Genomic DNA, 24406 nt, shown 5'->3' with positions numbered 1-24406 from the left:
ATGAGCTCCAGCAACATCAAGCCCAGTACCGCAACCAAGGCCGGCCAGAGCGCATACCCAGGAGTTGCGCCAAACAACCAGTCTATTCTTCTTGAAAAGCTGAATGTTCGAAGATCTACACCAGACTCTGAAGCCCTGGCAAGTTCGGACGACGAACCTGACCCTCATCGACAAGACGCGCATCGACCACAAGTACAGCCTCAGAAGCCTGTACGTCGTGCTTCTTGGTTGAATGATACATCACAAACTACGTTACCCCATCCGAGGAAAGGTTCATTTGCGAGCAGTTCTATGTCACCAACAGCCTCACACCCTAGTACCCCATCAGCCGAGCCAGGTACGACCGCTTGGGGTTCTCATACTACATCTTCGGCGGCGATGGGAAGAGGACATCAAGGACCGCCGTCTTTCCCATGGGGAACAGGCATTTGGAACACAGAGCGTAAGGAGCCGCCTTCTCGATTGACCGAAGTCCTCCCTTCGCCGACATCTACTGTCCCCAGTAATGCTGGTTTCTTCGGTGAAGATGGTTCGTTGGCGCAGACATCGCCCACTCCACGAGAGCAGAATCCTAACCCACAAATTCCTTTCGCCATTCCCTTGCACCCAACCCCCAAGACGTACCGTTCCCAGTCATACTCGGTGGGTCAGTTAGACCCGGATGCGACGACGCCGACGATTCCTACGTCCTCGGTGCTATCGGGAAGACCGCGTGCTCCCCTTGGGCATCCTGGATTGCAGCACAGACCCTCGCGCCCGAGTATGTTGAGTGAGATGTCCAGTGAAGGTGCGATGCTAGGTAAAGTGAAGGAAGTTGAGGATGACGATGATGAGAGTGCCAGCGACACAGCTCAGGCATCTCATCTGCAGCAAAGTGCCGAGGCGAAGACAATAGAGATGCTCACTCGAGAGAATGCTATGTTGAGACAGCAGCAACAACAGCAATATCACAACTCTCGGCTCAGACCCCGTGCGTCAACCGCCGCTACTTACGGATTAGGTAACGGATACGGCGTCCGCGGACCCGTTCCCGAGGAGTCTGACTTCGCGATTGATGAATTAGATGAAGCTGGAGAGGGCCTGGACAGTGCCTCGAAACGAGGATTAGGAAGGCGCATGAGCGAATACGCGTCTGCGTCTGCGGCTTTCCGTTCCCCTTATCCCCTAGAGAATAGAAAGCTCGAGAATGTTAAGAAAGCATATTGGCAGAGTTCTCTAGGTTTTGGCGGTTTAACCGAGATTTCACAGAGTCGTAGACATTCGTTTGCCGACGTGCCTACGCGACAAGGATCAATCGGTTCTGTTGGCGAGGGTATTTCCCTTCATGATGCGACTTCCGCAGAGGCAGCTCAGTCTCATTCTCAAGACTTTGGCGGGTTCCCCGAGGGCGCAGGCTTTCAAACCGCTAGTCCTGGTAAGTAAATCTCAGCTGTCTAGTTTACGTTCAGGGCTAACTTTATCAACAGTATCCTATTACCCAGGTGGAGGCAATGCTCCTAATGCACACCAAGCTATTGCGTCGTCCGCTTACGGCAATCCGTACCAGTCGGCCTACGGACTTCCTTCAACCTTTGGTAACCGTCCGCCATCGCCTCACAGGAGTATGTACGGAATGAGCCAGCCCAGACACAACCAACTGCTGCATATTGTTCTTTTCAAGTGTTCTAGGGCAGATGTATTCTACATCCAAGAAGGAACTGGCCTCACGGTTAAACCTGGAGATCTTGTCATTGTAGAGGCGGATCGAGGAACTGATCTTGGAACCGTGGCTCGCGACAATGTGGACTGGCAAACAGCTAAAGAATTGAAGGAGCACTACGCTGAAGAGCACTACAAATGGTTGATGATGTATTCTCAAAATGCCGCGGCCGCTCAGGAAGGGACCGGGGCTGGTTTGATGGCTGCATCTAATGGTCTTCAAGGCAGCGCAATTGGCGGAATGGGACCACCAAGCCAGCATCATATGCAAGAACCAAACGCGGGCGAACTCAAACCGAAGCTCATCAAACGCCTAGCACAGAGTCACGAGATTCACAACCTTCGAGATAAAGAAGGAAACGAAGCTAAGGCGAAGCGTATGTGCATGCAGAAGGTGAAGGAGCATGGTCTGAACATGGAGATTCTCGATGCCGAGTTCCAGATGTGAGTAACTATTTCTATATTTGACCTGCTACGTCGCTAACGAATTTTAGGGACTGGAAGAAATTAACCTTTTACTACTTCGCCGACTCGTATATCAACTTCAACTCGCTAGTCACCGATCTTTTTAAGATCTACAAGACGCGAATTTGGATGTCCGCTATCAACCCTGCCTCATTTGCCAGCCCGACCTTGGGGCTGCAGGCGCCCAGCGGCATCGGCCCAGGTGCTGTCGGCCTTGGAAGAGGAAGTGGATCCGCCAACACAGAACGAAGATCCAATCCACCCCAGGACTCACAGGGTGCCTTTACCAGTCCGGGTGCTGCAGGTCGACCGTTTCAGCCACCCTTCAACCAGCCATTTGGCGGGCCAGATCGTCCTTCAGTAGCCAGTTCTGCATATCCCCCGTCCGGTTTTCCATATTCTGCCTATGGTGCGTTCAGCAGTGCTCCAAGGTCCGGCGCAGTGCCATATGTCCCGAGCGTGATGCAAGGGATGGAGGCATACCCCGGCGGCTTCTCCCAACCTGGGGAATTCCCCCCAAGCATGCGAACGCGTTATCCGAGTCCCCACACGGCTCCTTCCCCTCACGATCAGTCAGTGCCTAACATGACAGGACAGAACGAATGGGTTGGAGCGTTCCAGGGGCTCTCTCTGAACTCCCGCTGAACGCGAGGAGTTTATGGAATTAGTTCCATTACGGCCTTCGAGAACTCCCTCTCGTTACTAATGAACCTGGAGATACTTCCGATTCGCGAGGATATTGTGATACCCCTTACCCCTATTGTGGTTCAACCTCGCTCTAAAATTCATTGACGCAAACATTCATTACTACCATACGGTATCTATCTTTGTTACGCACCTTCTAAAGGCACCTTTTTTTTGGAACCTCAATCATCCAGTAAAGACAAATGTCGTACACAGTAACCTCGACTCCGATTTATCATTACACTAAAATTCCATTCTCGTATTATACTTCCCTCGTACCATACCATCACTATTATACGATCCGAGACTACAGAGACGTATTACGATCGACGGATTGACATACATCCATTTCCGTTCATTTGATTTTTTTTTTATTCTACAGTTTAATTCTCTCCTTTTTTTCAGGTGGCCTTGCGGCCCCTTCAAGTTGTTTACATACAGTCAATTATTCCTAGAGGCGCCTGTGGTACATATAAGTCACAGTACGCCTAGGCGAAAACTCCAGAGGACCGACGCAATTATCAGACTTTTGGCGTTGGTCGGCACCGGCATCCATCAATTCCTTGGAATTCCTTGATTTCTCAACCTTTAAAGATTTCGGAACGAGGCCAGACGAAGACGAGTTCGAGTTCGAGTTCGGGTTTGAGGCGAGGCGAGAAGACGGACCGAAGACAGAGGGCCATCAATCATTTTGCGTCATGACGACACGGCATAAGAGAAACCATAAGACAAAAAGTAGGTTTGCGCTTGAAAGGAGATCAACATAGACGTGCTGCACAAGCATATGTGTAATTTGATATTCAAAAGGGACGGTTTGCACGAATTGTTGGGTATGGACGGATTTTGTACGACCAGAAAAGACTTTGCCACGCATGAAAGATTACACCCATTTGCCTTGCGAGATGCATTCAGGGGGGGAGTCCTCTGTTCGGTTTGTCCACTTTCACTGTTAGTTTAATGGCAGATTCGTTCTAGATAGGGTTCTAGTTACCTCCGATGGCTAAAATTGCTATAATTGCTATAATTAAGCTTTCTAATAACTATAGTCGCTGAGTTGCATGTGTCAAATTTGAGTAATGTTTAATACTGTTTTTTATACAACACTATGGATCTGAACTACACCTGAGCCCTTTATAAGTGAGTCCCTTATAAGTAGGTACTCAAAGTATACTGATGTAGAAGGAGCATTCTACTTAATGTTGGTTGTTTAGCACATGACCTCCTATTATGGAAATACATAACTGTAGAAGGAGTAAATCATATGTGGACACCCACGTACATACCCTATGTACCTAAGGTTAAGTAAGAACCTGCCATCAGGGAGGAAAGAACCACCTAGATACCTCTACGTCCTACTTATGTCACCAAGTAGAATAATAAAATGAGAATTTCTTGCCCCCGATTCTTACACACGATTCTGCATCTCCTCAATTCACAGTGCTATATGTAGCCTTGTTGATAATAATGAATTGTTTGAATCGCATCATAGTCCCCAGTTCACCTTTCATCTGATCCCGGTTTTGTTTCTATAGCGATTTACCGAAACCAGCCTATTCAACTATTATACATTTGCAACCACCATGTCGAAGAGAGTAACTAAGAGAAAGGTTGATCCCGAGTGTAAGTACGCCGCCGAGAGAACAGCGGGTTGATATAGTTCGTAGTGCCAGGCATATTCACATTTTACAGCACTGTCAGACGACCCTGAGGCGTTGATCAAGGAAAACAATACCAAGAAGCAGAAGACTGGTACGAACAGACGCCTTTCACGACTCGAAGAGTACGATGAAGACGAGGGCCGAGAGGGTAGCCGGTGAGTACTAAATTGGAAAATAATTCACAAGTCTGGCTATTGATGGTACCTGGTATATACAGAAATTTTCAACGATGGGCCGAGATTTTCGAGGGCAATACCCAAGGCGAAGTTACGAAATCAAAGACTTTCATCAAGAACTTTGCAATGAAAGTCAAGAAACAGACAGATAAGGTGCGAGAGTATATTCAAGAACAGGAGAAAGAACTGTGAGAACACTAGACCTCGCAAACTAGCAATTCAAGGAATTTAATCTAACTATCTATAGCGCCCAGAGCAATGATAAATTGGTAGAAACCTTTGGAGAGCTTTACTCAGGAACCGTTCTCTCTTACGGATTAGACGGCCAGGCACGTAACACAACCAAGGAGAGTCATATCTTATTCCAAGATGCGCAGTCTATCATATCAGGAAGCTATAAATTGCTCAGAAAGTTCAAGGAGACGGACGAGCAACTCAAGAGTTATAAGTTCGAGCTTCCCACTGCGAAATGGAAGCAGGATAAGCAGGATATGAAAGACCTTCTCTTTTGCGGCCGCGAGTACGGAGAGAAACTCGTCGAGGATAAGCTTACCCCAGAGGCTCACATATCTCGCCAGCATGATAGATCCAAGGCAAATGAAAGGGAGAGCATGGCTTCAGATCTCTTTAAAGAGAGCCGCATGGCGTTAGACGGGGATACTTGGGGTACAGTTGCAGCGGAGCAAGTCAAGAAATTCACGGCTATCGCGAAGTCTGTTCCCTTGGGAGCAAATAATCTATCGCGGGGACAGTAGAGGAGTACATAGATTGAGAATCTGTGATGATGGGCTGTAACTATTAGCTTGTATCATATGGAGCTTTAGATTTGCTATTAACCTCGAGTTTCTTGATATGCAATTATGAAATACATCTTAACCTAGATCTGTACCTATGTACATAGGTATTGTGGAGACAGGAAGGGTTCGAAGGTAAGCCAATAAGCCAAGTACCGATGTATATATGGTCAATGCACTAATAAAAGTCACACTATCCCATTCCTGGGCTAGCCCCGGGTCGCTTAATTTTCCCCCCCAAACGCACTCCCACAAACTTTGGCAAATTTCTTCACTCAATTGAAGATTTTCGCATTCCTCAATTCCTCACACCACACACAACGACACACGACCATCCATTGTTGCAGGCTTCTATTCCCAACCTGGTTTGTAGCTCTCTACTCGACATAACCTCTTTGATATTATTGCTAACCTTTGCCTTTTTCACCGCACAGTCAAGATGGGTGCCCTCAAGTATGTCGAAGAGCTTCAGAAGAAGAAGCAGTCCGATGTTCTGCGATTCCTCCTCCGAGTCCGCTGCTGGGAAGTATGTTGAAACCTCCACGATTGCTTTAAACCTTCGACACGAAAAGCGTATCATACACACGAAAATCTACAACAGTCCAAGATATTGGCGTGGATGATTATGTGGACGCTGTCTTCCCTCCTTTGCCTTTCCCCGGCAGGGAGGGAACGTGTCTCTGCTATACACTCGTTGAACATTAGCTGAGAGTGCATCAATATAGCTTCGTCAATTGAACGTCATCCACCGCGCCTCGCGTCCCTCGCGCCCCGACAAGGCCCGCCGCCTCGGATACAAGGCCAAGCAGGGCTATGTCATCTACCGTGTGCGTGTCCGCCGCGGTGGTCGCAAGCGGCCCGTGCCTAAGGGTGCCACCTACGGTAAGTCTACTACGAAACTGAGATACTATTCTCGAGGCAGACGACTAATCATGTCGAAATTACAGGCAAGCCCACCAACCAGGGTGTGAACCAGCTGAAGTACCAGCGATCCCTCAAGGCTACCGCTGAGGAGCGTGTCGGCCGCCGCTGCGCCAACTTGCGAGTCCTAAACTCGTACTGGATCAACCAGGACTCCACCTACAAGTACTACGAGGTTATCCTCGTCGACCCCCAGCACAAGGCCATCCGCCAGGACCCCCGCATCAACTGGATCGTCAACCCCGTGCACAAGCACCGCGAGGCCCGTGGTCTCACCGCTACCGGCAAGAAGTCGCGTGGTCTCAACAAGGGCCACCGCTACAACAAGACCAAGGCTGGTCGCAGAAAGACCTGGAAGAGACACAACACCCTCTCCCTATGGCGTTACCGATAAGCGCGTGCGCCTAACGGAGGCGGAGGTGGAAACTAGGGGACGTGCGACGACGGCTTGGTTGTGGATGTCGTGGTTACGGCAGGGAACAACGTCTTTCTTCAGGGTCAATAGGGCATGCGTCGGGCTCATGAGTTATGCCTGGAGTTACTGCACGTAGTCTACATAGGAACAAGATTCTTCCTGGGACGAAAAAATTATTTGCTTTCGGCTGTTTACATTAATACTTCGTGCCTGATGACACTATTTTGCTAAATGTGACTTCGTATCTCTTGTCGTTGAATGAGGCTTTCCTGCGGCGGCTATTAGCTTAAAGCAATCGACATTCAAGAGCTGCATAACCCACTACTTAGGCTTATCATAAGCCTTTGTACGGTAACTTGAACGTGATAACCTATCTGCTTTAACTATACGCGATATAAGCTACCACGGCTATAGTCTATGGTCCGTTTTTATGTCTTGTACGCCATATGCCCTATTTGCATTATAATAACTATTGCAGTACTTGTAATAGTTTTAGTAGTCTTGGTGACTTTGTTGACTTTGGTGGTGTAGTTGTTATACGTATAAAGTACCTCAGATAAGTTGTTATATTAATCGATTTAGGTTACTACGTTAAAGGTACCGGCCTCTCCACTATGTTATATTCTACGGTCATTAAATGGCAACTTAGGTAGGAAGCAGTAAGTCCTGAAAAATCATGTCACAGAAAATGGACTCGAGAAATATTTTATATGCCTCTATTAGGCTATCTGCAAAGTACAGGCGAAGAGGTTCTTCCACGGGGGAAGATACCTAGGACAGAAAATCGTTGCCCAATATCGCCAAATCAGCGAGACCGGCAAAATCCGTCGAAAAAGACATCGCAGAACAAATCCTGATAAATGAGCCTCAGTGTAAAACACAAGCCAAGATCATCTGGAACTGGTATCCAGTCGCCTCCCATCTGTATTTAACGACGAGAGCTGTTACATCTTCTGGGTCCCCTGAGCTCATCACGCTTTGCTGCAGCCGTAAGTAGTTGATTTAGGTTTCCCATGGGAGAAACATGTAGGTGTACAAGAGAACCCATTGATGCCAGCATCCCATAGCCTGCTGTCGTGTGCCATGATACGTTCGTACGAGACCAGCATGTATAGAAAGACATCTGCATAGAGCTGGTTCCTATAGAAACTGGTCGAGGAGATTAGGTGCGAGCGTATGTATGTCTATCGCAGAGCATACGTGATTAGGGCAGTGGTAGACATCACGAGAAGCTATGACGTCGAAATACCGGCCTAATGCGTGTAAAATAGGAGTAATGCATGTGTCTGCCGAAAAAGCATCCCGCAAACCGAGAAAACAAAAAGGAAATCTATGCCGAGATGTTTGAGTACACAGGCGCGGGCCACGATTAAATTCGATATGCTGTTGTGAAAGCTGGCCTTGGCTGGGGTATCGAGAATCGTGTATCGAGTGCGTAATATACAGAGCAACCCTAGGAACAATGGGCGCTAACAGTGGTACTCGATGACGCAAATGAGTTTGTGTGATATCTTGCGTAGAAAGGAAGTAAAGGTGACATGTGGATGGCGCGAGAAAAGGAAAGCGGTGTCATCAAGCTCGTATGAAGCATCTCATTCATTCTTTGCGAAATGGCCACGAAGGCCACAAAGACCACGTAATCGACCATTAGGGAAAATTCCACCGGAAATGGTTTATCGTCCGAGTTCATTATCGTACCGTTACAAGTATCATGACCGCCGTTGGCATGAGAAATATCTAGAAGAAATCACCTTCGCCAGATCCAGGGTTAACACCAGCACCAGGGTATGTAGGGTACTGGGCCATTCGCGGCGGTTGCGGAGGAGCATTACCAGGGACGCCAGGGACGCCCATGCCATTAGGGGGCGGGTATGCCATTCTGCCTCGAGTGCCGTTAATACCGTTGGGGCTGTGGCCATTCGTGTAGGGACCAGGTGGCGACACAATAGACTGAGTCGTCATGGCGCGAGTGTGGGGGGGACGAATCGCAATCTGACCCTGGGTTGCGTCGGCGGGGGTGGCCTGTCCGCTGGTATTGGCACTTCGAGTGTCGTGCTGCTGGATCTTGGCCTGGAGTCGGCGACCGTACGGAGTGTTTCTGACGGTGGGAACGATCGGACGGATGGCTTCGACCAGCGGAATCTTCATGGGGTACGTGCAATGGTCCAAGGCGGTCTGAACAACGTAATTACCAAACGAATCGCGTAGCAGGCGCTCCATCTCGCCCGGGGCCAGGAGCTCGTTGACCATCATGTCTTTAGAGTCGTCATTGCCACATCGGATGCACTTCTCCATAACGTTGGAGCTGAACTTGTGACGGGACAACTGGCTAATCTTGCCACGGAATTGCTGTATTAACGGCTCAGTGAAGACACTCTCGTTCAGGTCAATGATGTATTGAACCACATAATTGCCAAAGGGGTCTTGTACAAGTCGAGTGGCATTCTCAGTGATTTTAGTAACAAGCCACATCTTTTGTTCTCCCGAGGCGTGGTCAATGCATCGTTGGAGCACGCAGCAACCATGACGGTGGGTACCCACTTCAATACAGTTGTTGCCGACTGCACTGAAAATGAACTGGGCGTCTTCCGGGCTGAGCTTGTTAAGACACTTCTGGATCACATGGTTTCCATTGAGATCTTGGATGAGTTCGACAACTCGATATCGCAAGGCCTCAATGATGAGCTGAACATGCGTGGGAGTCGAGACAAACTCAATCATCTTCTGCAAGGCTCGCGTGCCGTGCTGGTTGAGCGCGATACGGACCATCTCTCCAGACGCGTTCTGAATCAGCACAGTACGCTCGTCGTCGTCGCAATATTCCAGAAGCTTTTGGCACAAGTAATTTCCAAAGGGGTCCGTCATAAGCTCGACGACATGCTGATTCGTCTCTAGCCAGATCATGTGGACCTGTTCGGGGTTTCGGTTCTCGAGTTGCTTCTGCAAGTATCGGCAGCCGTGCTGATCCTTGCAAAGATCGTAGATTGTACCTCCTACCTGCTCCAATGATAGGTTGGCATAACGGGTCATGGCCTCATTATCCTGAGCACGACGCTGCTGCATTACACGCTGCTGAGAGTCTCGAGGCTGCGCATGGGGCTGGTACATGGGGCCGTAGCCGACATAGTTCTGAGGAGGGTAATTGTTCATTCCCAAGTTCTGCATGCCCATTGTCATCATGTTCATGTTATATCCGGGGCCGGGGCCAGGGCCAGGACCGTTAGGGTTCGGCTGGCTGTACCCGCCATAGAATTGCTGGTAAGGCCCAAGAGATGAGGGCGAACCAGCAGCGGCTGTTCCAGTTCCAGCAGAGATAGGCGCCTGAATAGCGGCCTGGCTGGATGCAACCGGGCCAAACGCAGGAGCACCACCCTGCAGCTGGGATGAAATTGATGGATATGGTGCACCAGCTTGGGCAGCGACAGCGTGATTATCATTGGAAAGCTCACGGCTGTGGCGTTTCATAGCGCCAGGGGGGATTCGGCCAATGCTTGCATTGTGGTTGTGGAAGTGCTGTTGGGCATGGGCATTCGCATTGCTCGAAGGAGTCAAGGCAGCGCTAGGGACGTTCTTGACGGCAGCCATCTCACCTGCGGAGAAGGAAGTCTGTAGCTTGGGAGGTGTGGAAAGCACCTGAGTAGACGAGGGAGGCATGGTTGAGGTAGTTGCGGTGTCGGTACTAGTCTCCCTGTACTGACTCACGTCGAGAGAGTGACGGAAAGGGCGACTAGCAACAGAGGTACTGTCGGTCGATGACCCTGCTTGGCCAGTAGACATGCCGTCGGTGGTATTCATTTGGGCCGATCCTAGAGTAGATAGACTCTGCTGTTGTCGATGACGTGGAATGTTCGCCCAGCCGTTGGTAGGGGTAGCTTCACCACTTGCGCGGTGAGATGCGAGATCAACTGCGGCGGAAGAAGCAGATAACTGTGGGAAGATTAGCGTACTGATAACTAGCGTCCTGATAACTAGCAACACTAGATATCTGACGGAAGGGACGAGTGAAGATGCAACAGCGTTTATCAATTGGGAATAATGTGAGGAGTGAAGAATTCTTGTAAAAGATATAATCTCCAAAGTAAGGTGGAAATTGATATGTGTAGTAGCTGTGTTGAACGTGCGCTGAATTAAAACACTTCCAAGCGCAGTTCGCCTGACAAGTTCCTCAAATGTTGTTCGAGAAACCGGGAGCACAGACCATAAACAGGACAAACAAGCAAACATACAGTAGGGAACAATGCGTGACTCAGGTAAAGTGAAAGAGCAGTGAAGGAGCGACGAAGGGGCAACGAAGGGGCAACGAAGGGGCAACGACGGCAGGTGTGAAAAGTGCCTGAGGCGTTAACTTACCACGTTGGGATTTCCTTTCTGTGCGTAGAGCTGAGGGAAACCGTCCTCACTAGCGTCAATGTTAGAAATGTTAGAAAAGTTGTTCAAATCCATCGAGGATTCGTCGTCTCTGAAGAGAAAACCAGTTGTGTTGGTCTGATCGATGTTATCGTAGAGATTGCCACGACGTGTAACGGGCATAGAATACCGATTAAGACTGAAAAGGGTTCTACGTCAGTAGCTGCTAAATACCTGCAGACCGGCTGATGAAGTGCGTAAAAAGCACAAGAATGGAAATATGTTAAAACCCCAAGCGTACAGTGGTCAACAGCGCGACGTTTGGGTGTTAGGTAGAAATGGTAGAAAGGAAGGAGATATTGGTGGAGATGGGACGTATGAGTATCCGGGAAATGTGCTGAGGGGGGGAATTTATTTTTCTAAGAGAGGGATATTTTTTCTGCTTAGGTAGAAGTGGACGAAATGGTGTATCTCGAATTCAATAGGGCTTGCCAATTCAGGGCTTGCCATAATACAATGGTATAATGACAAGAGAATTGCATGAAAAGAGAGGTTGGGCCAAGTCGAGCACCTCGCTGACATTGTTTGTGAACCCAAATCGACGAACTCGCGCCCAATTAACCACCAAGGATAAACAAGACACCCGTACCATCTTTGATGAAGGAAATCCCTAGCCTTATCTACCTTTCTTGCGTCAAACACAAGGGTTTTCGCTGCTATAAATGCAAATTTGCCTTGACCGCCATGCATGGAGGTCTAGACATGACAACAATCGGTGTCGTCGCTGACAAATATTTCGGCAAGATTGCGCGTGGGTAGAAACAATGGATAAAACAAGAAAGCAGAATTCCAGGAAGTATCAGACTTACGCGTTAGTTGATCGATGACTTGTAGGATCCTGGCGAAGAGCCTCCTCCTTCTCGTCTTCGTCGCTGTTCCTACGAGAGCCCGGCACGGAGCGGGATGGTATAGCGTCGTCGAAAAAGCGGGATTGAAGAATGCCCGACTGGGGAGACGTGAGTTGAGAACCAGATCTCCCCGGTCGATTGAAAAGCCCTGGCGGAGATACGAGACCAAGGCTAGGAGTCGAATATCGGTTAGGACGAGAGAACATGGTAGGGAATCCCGAGCTCGTCTCTCGATACTCGGGCGGCGTCGTCGGCTCGGACTGGTGACCTGTCAACCCTAAGCCGTTTCCTCGGCCTAGATCCTCCTGCATCTGGGCAATATCGAATTCATCCCGCCGCTGCTGCTGGTCCAATTTATGCATCTCGGCCTCGAAGCGCCGCTTCTGCTCTCGAAGCTTTTCATACTCGATTTTCTTCTTCTCTAACTATACAGATTGTGAGCACTAACTCAACTATGCTAAAATAACGATAACCGCAAATAGGAATCTAGGTACTGAGCGCATGCGCAGAGGTGCGACTCGGGGAATGGACAGAAACGACAGGCGGCAAAGAGACAGCCTTACCAGTTGTACTTTATACTGCGTCTAGGATAACCAATGTCAGCTATGTGTTTCACAAGGGCAAGACATGCAATTAGGAGCATTGAGACATGCTCGGGGCAGTTCTAGTAAGGCCGAAGGCCTATCCCGACCACAATATTTTGCGGCATGCCCAAATTCGGGGAGACTCACGGCAGAATATTCTTGTGGTTCCGGCATTCGCTGGGAGGTAGATATAGTGGACAATGTTGGTACACGCCCCGAATCGGTGGTGAACCGTCGAGGCAAAGTCGTTCGAGGGTCTTGCGAGACTGGCTGAGGAGGCATGGGCCTGCCATTTCTCTGCGGTGAGACGAGAGAATTCATCGGCGCCTCGTTTCTCGGAGACTGCTGAGTGCGAAATCGATAATCATCCATGTTATTCTGTTGTTACAACACCAAAAGCTTTCGTACAGGCCAAATTGGCAATCACCGGATTTTTCTATAAACTGGAGAGTTCCAGAGGACGACGGTCAGCATGCTAGGGATACCCAATGAAACCAATCGCAAGAAGCCGACATCAAAAATTTTCCTCTATCCAAAATGCAGTGAAGGGATCTCAGGAGAATTGGGCAATTAGCAAGATTTGCGCCGCGCTTCTGCTGTATCGCGAGCGGCATATCCCTCGTTCGGCACTCAACTTGCGCTGGGCAGGGTAGGTTGACTTGACGATGTCTTAATGGGGGGTTGGAGAGGGTTGTCTTCGGCTATTGACAATATAGGTTAGACTCACTCACCTTTGATGAGAACAACTATAGCACACAACGCAAAATGCAGCCCTGGAGAGCCAGGAGCGGCAGCGCAGCACGGAAAGAAAAGAAAGGGTTGCAAGTCGCAAAATGCAAATAATAATAAAAGAGTGTGGAGTTGTGCGAAGAGAAGGAGATTCAAATGTTTCAATTGCTGCAAGTCTCCAAGTCTGCAAGTCTACAAGTGGACGAGGCACAGGGAGCGGCTTAGATGGAATTAGGACAAAGACGCAACCAACCCTCTTTCCTTCTTCAGTCAGTCTTGTTCCCCCAGTGTGAAAGTCCTGCGTCTTGTCTCCTTCCCACCCCCCTGGTCGAGGTCTGTTTGGTGGTACAACCTACAACCTACGGCCTAGAATACATCACTCAGTGCTTGTAGGTATGTGGTATGTACCTATTGTACACTACGGTCCTTCAGGGCTACAACTCGAAGGAAGTACAAGGCAAATACATGCGAGATGGTGGATTACGGTGGGCAAGAGTGGGCGTCTCCATGTCTTGTGTAGTACAGATTGGCCCCTCCTGCCCTCGCAAGCCCCTGGTCCCTGTCCGTTTTCCTAGAGCTAAGAGCCTGATGCTTTAACGCTTCGTGTACTAGCGGACACGCAGACTAGCATACTACCTAGGTACCTAGTCGCGGCGTATTGCTACCATTCTTTCGTGCTTACCTCGACATACCTGCTTCGATGCTTGCGTTTCATCGAAAGCATCTGTCGCTGGTGAGCTCTTATGCTTATTTTCTTCTAGTGTGTGTGCTACCTACCTAGGTAACTACATACATACTTGCGCGTATATCGACTAATAAGTGGCAAGCCGCGACTACATAAGGTATATACGCAGAATGACTATTCTGGAGAAACGTTGTATATTTCAAGAGCACCAATCGATACGCCAGAAGAGAGCAACAAAGCGGTTGTAGTATAAAAAAGGTGGGATGGGATGAGAACATCAGAATATATTGATCTATGACTACGGACTACCCAAGTAGGCAATTACCTACTTGATAGGTAGAAGCGGCTTCTTAGATCGTTCGATGGATTGACTTCATCCATTCATCCTCAGGGTCTTCCCTCCTTTGTTTCTCTTTAACCTAGAGAATTCGATCGCGACAGCGCTGGTTGCGAACTCTACATATAGGTAGTAACCAAAGACTTCAAATAGGAACCAGAAGGGTGAAGTTGGGGTCCAGCCCAGCTACACAAATTGAGACGGCTGGAGACGGCCTTGGTACTAATAATTTCATTCAACCTCCTGCATAGGTAAGGTAGGTAGGTTCAATTGTCTAACCTACGATTGTTCCTATTTACGACGCTAGGTAAGTCAGATTTCCAATTAAAATAGGTTAGGTACTCATACTCGACATCTAGGTAGGTAAAAACCTATAGCCCCCTCCTATTAAGTAGGTGTGTACGTGACCGTTTTATTGTGACGGTATTCAATACTGATAAACCCTTTTGAGTAACTATCCTAGCTACCTGGTTACCCCTGGCGTCGCTAGCGGCCGAGACTGGTATGTTAGGTATGTAGCTGGGAGCAGCTTGTTCAAACCAGAGGGGAGCGGTGAGCGGAACTTCGGTTTACCTCCTACCTGACACCAAGAGCTATTGAACAAACCAGTGCCGCCCAAGTTTCCGGCTTCAAACACCAGCGCAAGCCATGGCCGATATGCGGACTGTTCACACTTTGTCGATCTTCAGTTTGGTGCGGGGAATATTTGAGCTGCAAGCATCACGAATCCGAACCTATATACAACGATAAGATTTTGTCTATCGCGTGTAGGACCGTAGGGATACATCTAGATGTGTTTGGACTCGAGGAATCAATTCAGCCCAACTCCATGTGCTAGATGATTCACCCATCCGTTTTTTGCATCCGTCCGGTTATCCAATGCCGTCCTGCAGTCAAAGGCACATAAGCATACGCCTACATCTACATCAGTATCACCAGACGGTATATGTATGCTCTGTCTCCCGGTTTAACAAGCTCCACAGGGACGGCATGCATGCAAGTATAAATTGGGGATGTACATCAATAAGCTCTGGTTGGATGGATGCCTTACCCACGTTTGATACCAGTTTGCTCGCAGGTGGCTTCTCATAGGTCTCTTAGCAAAGGATCTCTAAGGGCCTCGAAGTTTACGAGCGTTTTCCCTATACCTCTCTATGTACCTTATACTGACCCGACAGGAGTGGATGTATTTATCCGGTTAGGGGTACTGGACGAAGAGTATGTATGTGATCGAATACTCTCGAAGCACCCGCGTCCAATGCAGATACCTATGGGCTAACAGCGCCATCTAGTGAATTCTGAGACATTGCTCGACATTCATTAGAATATTTTGTTACAGAGGCTATTTCTTCCGAGCCAAGCCCCCCCCGGCGCTTGCTCCGGCGTCGATTCTTAGCTGTTTACGAGCACCTCACCATGAAGCGCCACTTTCACATATTGCCGAGCGTAGTCTGGCAACCGTCTCATACGTCAGCTCCTTGCTTTATTAGGGTCCTTCCTCGTTAAGGTTTCGGATCGAGCCTAGACTTTCTTGATCTTAATGGGCTCTTAGCGCGGCTCAATACTGATAGACCCTTGTTGAGATGAACGTTGCCTTCTCGATCCCATTTCCTACTTAGGTACTCCGTGTACGTCTTCTACCCTATTTCCTTTTGTAGCCGTCAGGATTGCCGTTGGCATCTATCGCGTTGTCGAACAGATTCGAGGCCGTAAGCAGAGCTAAAGAGCATGGCTTTTCCAAACTACACAGCGCGGCGATCACCGATTCCGAGTTGCTCTCTAAACGTGGCTCGCAACTAGTAGTTCTCAACTATGACCGCCCTAGTGGCGACAATGAGATCGTCTGAGGTAGACTGTTCTTCGCATCGTTACATACGATGGGACGGCGAGCCTTTGGCTATGTACTCTTACTTATGTACAAGCATAACTACCTCGATAAAGGTTTGGGCGGCTACGCACAGTAAACCTATCCTTGTTCGGCTCACCGACTTTTGCCCACATACGGAGCATCTATAAACCTGCCCTAGCGAGTCTGCACGTCACCCAACCAGCCCCGGGAGAGAAATAGCCTCTTCCCCCGGATACTCTGGATCACGATGTGCGTTTTGTGGCTTGCATACGCTGGACCCAGGTGAGCTAACGTAAACTTTCCTATAAACACTAATATGTATTAGCATCTTATAAGATACAAATATCTCATTAGTATTTCTTTATTTTCCGAGTGCAGTTCTATAATCAAAACACATATTTGTGGATACGGTTAAGAGACTAGCAATACGAAGGGTCTAGATGCGAAGAGGGTGATCTTCGCTACGGATCAAGGTCTGGAACTAGCTCGAGGGAGTTGATGAGATTACTAACAACGGCGTATTAGGTAGGCATATTGATGATCCAAAACAAGCCCAGCGACATCCTGCAACCTTTTCTGGGCATTTGAATACATACTCACCAAATATCCTCGCCTACAGGCCCCTCTTCTATACATGCTTCTTATTAGACGGTCACTCGAGATATGACGAAGTAGCTGCATAGCCGTACTATTGCTCTTTTTGCAGTTACTTTACATATATAATATAGCGAAATCTTCCCTGTTTCCACATCCAACCTGAGAGGATGAGGCGGCTTCACAGACCAATGCATGACGGATCGATCTGCCAGCACAGCGTACTATTTCCTGCAGTGAGTTATGCAAGGCAAGCTGCAGAGGTGGTTAAGACGAGGGGCAGTAACTCTACGGACGAAGTTGATGGAGGGGTAAAGAGGGGTTCAAATGGCTCATTATATGGTTGAGCTTGGTTCTTGGCATTCGGCCAAACCCCGTCTACCCGCTCATTGGATTCTTTACACATGCATGTCCCTGGTAGCTATCGAAAGGGAGGACAGCCTTTGGGTAAAAATAGAGATGATTTCCAAATAGGAAGCTTGCATGGCAGCGTGGATGTTGGGCGGAGAGAAAGGTCCCATCGTGGTGACTCAAATGAGTACCGAGATAGACCTTGATAAGCGTGACGACATTTAATACGCGTATATATATATGTGTGTGTGTTGACGTAGAGAAATAATATTCCCCGGTTTCTTAGTATGGTTCCCGGTATTATTTCAAATTATTAATCCCATCGGAACATGTAAATACCAAAGAATGTGGATTTTCGGATTGATATCGTTAGGTGAGACGTTAAAAAAGTCCCCGGGTCGTATCTGTTTGTCTCATCAACTCTTTCCCCGTGGAGTCATCCACAGATTCATTTAGCTACATGTAGTTCCATAATTTTGAAAGCTTCGATTTGTTCGACGTGGGCTATAATTTAGAGATAAGATCCTATTCGCGGTACCTAGGTACATGTAGAAAACCCCATCCAAGAATCTTATATAATCATGTGCTTATATAAGCATTCGAGGTCTAAGGTACATATGTACGTACCTAGGTACTTAGTGGCGGCCCCTCCATTTTTTTTTCTTTGGTGGGGGACAGGAACAGGCCGCCACACGCGACGAGCTCTTCATTAAGGAGGCTGAATTTTTAAGAGTCATCTCACAATCACTTATCACTCAGACGCCAATATATAAAAATGCTTGGCCGTCAAAATGCCTTATATCGATGACGGATTTGAGGCTCTATTAGAGCCTTTTTACAACGGAAAGAAGTTGACGGACCCTATTTCGACTGTTGATGATAAGAATCAACTACTTCCGGCTTTTTTGAAGGTCAAAGGTATGTATGCGATCTGCATTGTGATCAAGCGGGTATTTACGGTACGCTAATATATTATTCTATTAGGTCTGGTCAAACAGTACGTTTCGTCTGATGGTTATGATATGCGGCTGGTTGATACTAATTAATGGGCTTAGACATATCGACTCCTACAATTTCTTCGTAGATCATGAAATTAAAGAAATTGTCAAGGCCAACCGCACGCTTAGAAGCGATGTTGACAGCAGCTTTTGGATCGAATTTATAGACATCCGGGTTGCACCTCCGGATCGTTCCGACTTCAGTGAATATAGGGTCGAAAATGATATCACCCCTATGGAATGCCGCCTACGGGATATCACTTACTCTGCTAAGATTCTCGTGGATATTGCATACACACGAGAAAAGCAGAAGATTATTCGCCGCAATGTCGAGCTTGCTCGTATGCCTGTTATGTTGCGGAGCAACAAATGCCGGCTGTACGGTGCAAACAATGCCCAGATGGAGCTCATGAACGAATGTCCCCTTGATCCTGGAGGGTATTTCATCATCAACGGGACGGAAAAGGTTATTCTTGTCCAGGAGCAGCTGAGCAAGAATCGAGTCATTGTCGAGGCAGACGAGAAGAATAGTATAATCACAGCTTCAGTGACGAGTTCTACACACGAGAGAAAGTCCAAAACATACGTTACCCTGAAGAAGGACCGGATTGTTCTTCAGCACAACGTTCTCGTCGAAGCTATACCCATAGTTATCATCCTCAAAGCTCTTGGTGGTCTTACGGACTACGAGATCATGGAGCTCGTTACTGGTTCCGATGGAAGGTTCCAGGATGATTTTGCTGTAAATTTCGAGGAAGCAACCAGGGTCGGTGTCTTTACTCAGCAGCAGGCTTTAGATTACATCGGAGCAAGAGTGAAGATGGGCGGTCGAGCAAAACAGCCTGGAGGACCGCCACAAGCTCGGCGTAGTACTATCGAGGAAGGTCTCGATGCCTTAGCTAACCTCATTATTGCTCACATACCGGTCGAGGGTCTAGACTTTTACCCAAAAGCTATCTATATCGCTCTCATGGTTCGCCGAGTACTTATGGCCCATTACAACCCTAAGCTTGTGGACGACCGAGATTTCGTGGGTAACAAGCGACTAGAGTTGGCAGGGCAACTTCTGTCTTTGCTTTTTGAAGATTTATTCAAGAATTTTATGACACAGCTCAAGTTCAACGTCGAGCACTCCCTGAGGAAGCAAAATCGGGCAATCGCCGTAGATCCTCTGGTACAGGTTGGTGCTCAAGGAAAGCACATCACTGAGGGTATGAACCGTGCTATTCAAACTGGAAATTGGAGCGTGAAGCGATTTAAGATGGACCGTGCCGGCGTAACACACGTTCTGAGCCGTCTCAGCTACATCAGCGCCCTCGGAATGATGACTCGTATAAGCAGTCAATTCGAAAAGACGAGGAAAGTCAGTGGTCCTCGTGCTCTACAGCCATCTCAGTGGGGTATGCTTTGTCCGTCTGATACACCCGAAGGTGAGGCCTGTGGTTTGATTAAAAACTTGGCCCTCATGACGCATATCACGACCAACGTGGATGAGGATCCTGTTAAAAAGATGGTGTTTACATTGGACTCTGGAGTTGAACCGCTCCGATGCTTCTCCGGTGCTCAGATGCATAGGAAGGGCACGTATATCGTCCATATTAACGGCACTCCATTTGCTCTCTCCCGATACCCGAAGCGGTTCGCAGCTAAATTCCGCACTATGAGACGACGAGGGTGGATATCCCCATTTGTCGGCATTAATGTCAACACCCATCTTTCAGCTGTGCATATCGCAACCGACGAAGGACGTATCTGTCGACCGTACATTATAGTGAAGAACGGCGAGGCGAGAATAAAGGATAGTCATCTTAGATTGCTACAAGCTGGAAAGGTCACGTTTGATGACTTTCTGAAGCAAGGCATTGTCGAGTACCTCGACGTCAACGAAGAGAATGACACGCTAGTAGCACTCTATGAAAAAGATATCACGAAAGCGACAACGCATCTGGAAATTGAGCCATTCACGATACTTGGCGCTGTGGCCGGCTTAATTCCATTCCCTCATCACAACCAGTCCCCCAGAAATACGTATCAATGCGCTATGGGTAAACAAGCTATCGGAGCTATTGCTTACAACCAATTCAACCGCATCGACACCCTCTTATACACTATGGTCTACCCTCAGCGCCCAATGGTCATCAGTAAGACCATCGAGCTTATTCACTACGACAAGTTGCCTGCCGGGCAAAATGCGACTGTTGTCGTCATGTCATATTCAGGTTACGATATTGAAGATGCCCTTGTTCTGAACAAGGCATCCTGTGATCGTGGATTTGGACGAGTCCAAGTGTTCCGCAAATACACAGCGGATCTTCAAAAATATGCCAATGGAAGCCGAGAAAGGATCGGCGATAAGGATGAAACTCAATCCAAGTATAATGCGCTCTCCAATGACGGTTTGGCCGATGTAGGGTACCCCGTTAGGAGTGGTGACATCCTCATCAAAAAGGAGAGCCCGGTGGACATAGCACCAGTAGTCGGAGTAGGCCAGAGGACCCAAGAGTACCGCGAAACACCATTGTCGTACCGACTATCAGATCCAGCTTACATTGACAAAGTTATGGTTACGCAGACTGAGAGGGAGACACAGCTCATCAAGGTCCAAACGAGACAGACCAGAAGACCTGAATTAGGCGACAAGTTTTCGTCCAGGCACGGACAGAAAGGTGTTGTTGGAATCATTGTGGACCAGGAAGATCTGCCGTTCTCGGATTCAGGCCTCGTACCTGATATCATCATGAACCCCCACGGTTTCCCGTCTCGTATGACAGTCGGCAAGTTACTGGAATGCCTAACAGGAAAAGCCTCGGTAGTCAAGGGGCGCAAGGACTACGGATATGGCGATGCCTTCAGGTCTCATCCCCTCGAAGCCATGAGCAGAGAACTAGTTAATGCCGGATTCTCTTGGGAAGGCAAAGATTACTTTACCTCGGGAATAACAGGCGAGCCGCTCCAGGCTTACATCTTCAACGGGCCTATCTTCTACCAGCGACTGAAGCACATGGTCCAAGACAAGATGCACTCCCGCTCGCGCGGACCCCGCGCCATCCTCACCCGCCAGCCTACCGAAGGTCGTTCCCGAGACGGTGGTCTGCGTCTCGGTGAAATGGAGCGCGATTGTCTCATCGCGTACGGTGCCTCGCAGCTCCTCCTCGAACGCCTGATGATCAGCTCCGACGCGACCGAGATCGACATCTGCGAGCGGTGCGGCTTGTTCGGGTACAAGGGCTACTGTAGCACGTGCCACAGCAGCCGCGAGGTCGCGCGCATGACTATGCCGTATGCCGCGAAGCTGCTCATACAGGAACTTATTAGCATGAACGTCGGCGTGCGACTACAGTTGGAAGACGAGTTCCCGCACCCGAGGTAGTGGAATAGGTACATATATGTAGTATGGAACTTATGGAATGGAATGGAAAATTACAGTTGCGATTGCAAGATATCACTTATATGCATTGGGCGGCGTACCTTTTTGCTGGCGTGGCATTGGCTGGCTTGGACTCATGTTATGTATGTATTAAATCAAGCTTGTATGATGAAGGGGTATTCGAGATAAAAAGAAATTGCGAGTGGTTTTATTGTTTATAAGAGAACTCTTCTGGTGAACGTGAGCGTAGTTATTAAATATTCATTCTAAATTTCGTGTTGAATTCTAAGGAAAATTGCAACAGGAACATAATCGAGGCTATATTTATATAGCTCTTATTCAAAGTGGTATGTATGCAATTTGTTTATTTACTGTAGTAAGGCTTATATGTATATGCCAAGAGTCTCCGAATTCATCCATATGATATACATAAACCCGGGCCATATATTTATTCTCACGCCTCTCTCCCCTCGTCCTCTTCCTCTTCCTCTTCCTCTTCCTCTTCCTCTTCCTCTTCCTCTTCCTCCCCGTCTGCCCTCTTTCCCTTTCCCTTTCCCTTCTTCTTCTTCCTATCCACAGCCCGCAATCCCCCCATCGTAACCTCAAACTCCACCGCCCCATCCAGTCCCGGCCCCGTCCCCGGGACATGCGGCGCGAAAACAACTTTCATCCACCTCCGCCAATTCCGCAACACGGTCGTGCTCTCCCCGTCCTCGTCGTCGAGTACTTCCTTCCGCCCGTAGACCGGCCTCTTGAACAGCGCCAGCCGCGCCGCGATCTGCGTCGACCAGATCAGGCCTAGGCTAGGCGTCTTTAGGTTATGATCGCCGCTGCCGAAGGGGTACGGGTGCTCGTCGCCCCAGCCTGTGAACCACCGCTGCTGGTGGTCGAGGAGCAGGGCTGGAGGGGCGGGGGTTTCCTCGGGAGGTGGCTCCGGCATGCTGGAGCGCAGGAGCTCGGCGGTGCCGCTGCTAGGGGGCTCCAGGCCGGAGAGCTGCAGCGGCAGCGGCGCCGCGGGCCTGCCTCTGGTTCGGCTTGCGAGCGGGCTTTCCTGCGACACGCGGGGCAGCGAGAATGGTAGCGGGGCACTGCTCTTAGCAGGCCCTGCAAAGCGGTCTGCGACTTGGTTCGCTACTACGACGGCGAGATCGTGTCTCCGCGCTAGATCGTGCAGTTGCTGGCCCAGGCGCACGAGCTCGTGGCTGCGGGCGGCGAGATTAGCGCCGCCTTTCGCGCCGCCGGTGCCGCGCTCGAATTCGGCCCGGTAGTTGGCTGCGACGGAGTCTAGGATTAGGAGGCCTACGTTGCGCCGGGACACTTCGACCGGGACCTGGAAGCTTAGGATGTGGTCCTGCGACTCGAGGTCTGGAGTCATGGTGCCTACGATGCCGTCGAGAGTTGGGCGCTCGGTTGGAGGGAGGGTGCGCAGATAGGGGTGGTTGGTTAGCATTTGAGACAATCGCTGTGTGGAGAGCGGTGCTTCGGTGGAGATGTACAATGCGGGACGGCCGAGACCCCGGGGTGGCGGGAGTTGGCAGGCGAGGAGCAGTGTTAGGAGGAATTGCGTCTTGCCGGCGCCGCTTTCGCCCGTGATCTCGGTGATATACCCGGTAGGGATGCCGCCGCCAAGAGCACGATCTAAATCGTCGTCTAGAGTGCTAATGGAATTCCAAGGTTTGGCCAGGAGCTCGGAGCCGGTCTGTCTCAAGACGCTGGTAGGGCCCCTTTTCGCCTCGTCATTATTATGAGCATTACCCCCCGGCTTCTGCTGCTGCTGCTGCTGCTGCTTCTCGGAAACACCAAGGTCGACATGCAGGGCCTCTAGCACAGCGGCACATAGACGCTTGATGTCGAGGAGCGGCAGCTGAGTACGCTTACCGATGTCGGGGACCTGGAGGGTGAGCAGGTCGGCGGTGGTCAGGCCGTGCTTCTCGATGGCGGGCAGCAGGTTCGCGTACCGGCCGATTGGGAAGTCCGGCAGGATCCGCGACAGATCTGTCATGGGGCTCGGGGTCCGGGCATTTGTATTTGCACTTGCATCTCACTATCCAGTGCCCTTTAGCCGATCCGACCTAACCGCGGTCTGCCCTCGGAAGATCGTCCACCACCGAATGTCTGGGTTGGTGTGGTCTCACGATATCAGGTGACCTCGGTATAGGAAAGGAAAGGTTCAAGATAACTAAGGGATAACTAAGGGAGATGTTAGGTTTAATTTAGGCGGGGTTTAGGGCAGTTAGTGGGGTTGTTAAGGTTGGGGGCAGGTAGCATCCCGATTTCAAATCACACTCTTCGTAGGCTTAAACTGACCGCTAACTAGTGCAAGTGGGTTATCGCCTAAGTATGCCTCATTAGTGTTAGTTACCTGTTAATATCGTTTAGGTGATATCCCCTCTATCCTGCCGCACTTGATCTTATACAATTCATCGGGGTCTTTTTAGAGTTTGCGATCCAAAATTCCACAATGATACGCGATTTCATTATTTCATTTCCTGTTGTTTATTGACACTTGCAACAACATGCAGTAGCTAGCATTTATTCCGTACAAATACTAGCACTTGCAGACCTTCCTTTATTTGAGACTTAGCCATGCTTGGCAAAGGTTCTCAGACCCACAAACAGTTTGAAGACTACTAAATGTTTGCTTCGTACGTGGTAACCTGAATGCTTACCGACAATGTCTACTACATAGACATATCAAGGAACAGTATCCACAGTAGGCCTCCAACATAATATATTCTGTCCAACGAAACGACGAGGATAAAAGGAAAGGAAGCTGAGAATTGCAAATCTTTGCACTGGCTGTGTGTTTCCAGCCGCAGTGTAACATTGGACTGCACGACACATAC

At 49.1% G+C, this 24406-nt stretch overlaps 6 protein-coding genes across 6 annotated transcripts; 4 read left to right on the top strand and 2 right to left on the bottom strand.

The window, feature by feature from the left end:
* Positions 1-2808, top strand: F4817DRAFT_313774 (uncharacterized protein; the record flags this gene model as incomplete). Its single annotated transcript, XM_049300299.1, has 3 exons — positions 1-1414; positions 1467-2142; positions 2193-2808. The coding sequence occupies 3 exons, from the start codon at positions 1-3 to the stop codon at positions 2806-2808; spliced, it is 2706 nt and encodes a 901-aa protein (XP_049161371.1).
* Positions 2809-4374: 1566 nt separating this feature from the next.
* Positions 4375-5500, top strand: F4817DRAFT_330993 (uncharacterized protein). The gene is made up of 4 exons (XM_049302462.1): positions 4375-4467; positions 4537-4660; positions 4723-4869; positions 4929-5500. The coding sequence occupies exons 1-4, from the start codon at positions 4428-4430 to the stop codon at positions 5434-5436; spliced, it is 819 nt and encodes a 272-aa protein (XP_049161370.1). The 5' UTR covers positions 4375-4427; the 3' UTR covers positions 5437-5500.
* Positions 5501-5723: 223 nt separating this feature from the next.
* F4817DRAFT_330992 (60S ribosomal protein l15) lies at positions 5724-7005 on the top strand. The gene is made up of 4 exons (XM_049302461.1): positions 5724-5840; positions 5910-6001; positions 6201-6357; positions 6423-7005. Exons 2-4 carry the CDS (start codon positions 5915-5917, stop codon positions 6788-6790), a joined length of 612 nt encoding a protein of 203 aa, XP_049161369.1. The 5' UTR covers positions 5724-5840; positions 5910-5914; the 3' UTR covers positions 6791-7005.
* Positions 7006-8244: 1239 nt separating this feature from the next.
* Positions 8245-13199, bottom strand: F4817DRAFT_27146 (ARM repeat-containing protein). Its single transcript, XM_049299430.1, has 5 exons — positions 12798-13199; positions 12630-12644; positions 12028-12491; positions 11162-11357; positions 8245-10738 (listed from the first exon to the last, which is right to left on the bottom strand). Exons 1-5 carry the CDS (start codon positions 13020-13022, stop codon positions 8549-8551), a joined length of 3090 nt encoding a protein of 1029 aa, XP_049161368.1. The 5' UTR covers positions 13023-13199; the 3' UTR covers positions 8245-8548.
* A 4659-nt stretch (positions 13200-17858) lies between these two features.
* On the top strand, positions 17859-21843 carry F4817DRAFT_26967 (beta and beta-prime subunits of DNA dependent RNA-polymerase). The gene is made up of 3 exons (XM_049299401.1): positions 17859-18113; positions 18180-18192; positions 18251-21843. Exons 1-3 carry the CDS (start codon positions 17987-17989, stop codon positions 21561-21563), a joined length of 3453 nt encoding a protein of 1150 aa, XP_049161367.1. The 5' UTR covers positions 17859-17986; the 3' UTR covers positions 21564-21843.
* Positions 21844-21910: 67 nt separating this feature from the next.
* Positions 21911-23270, bottom strand: F4817DRAFT_330967 (uncharacterized protein). The gene is given in 2 exon segments (XM_049302460.1): positions 21911-22040; positions 22053-23270. 2 exon segments carry the CDS (start codon positions 23008-23010, stop codon positions 22015-22017), a joined length of 984 nt encoding a protein of 327 aa, XP_049161366.1. The 5' UTR covers positions 23011-23270; the 3' UTR covers positions 21911-22014.
* Positions 23271-24406: the final 1136 nt, after the last annotated feature.

The sequence above is a fragment of the Daldinia loculata genome, assembly GCF_022478755.1.
Source record: "Daldinia loculata strain CBS 113971 unplaced genomic scaffold F4817scaffold_11, whole genome shotgun sequence".
NCBI classification, from domain to species: Eukaryota; Fungi; Ascomycota; class Sordariomycetes; order Xylariales; family Hypoxylaceae; genus Daldinia; species Daldinia loculata.
This window is presented reverse-complemented; position numbering and strand designations above follow the sequence as displayed.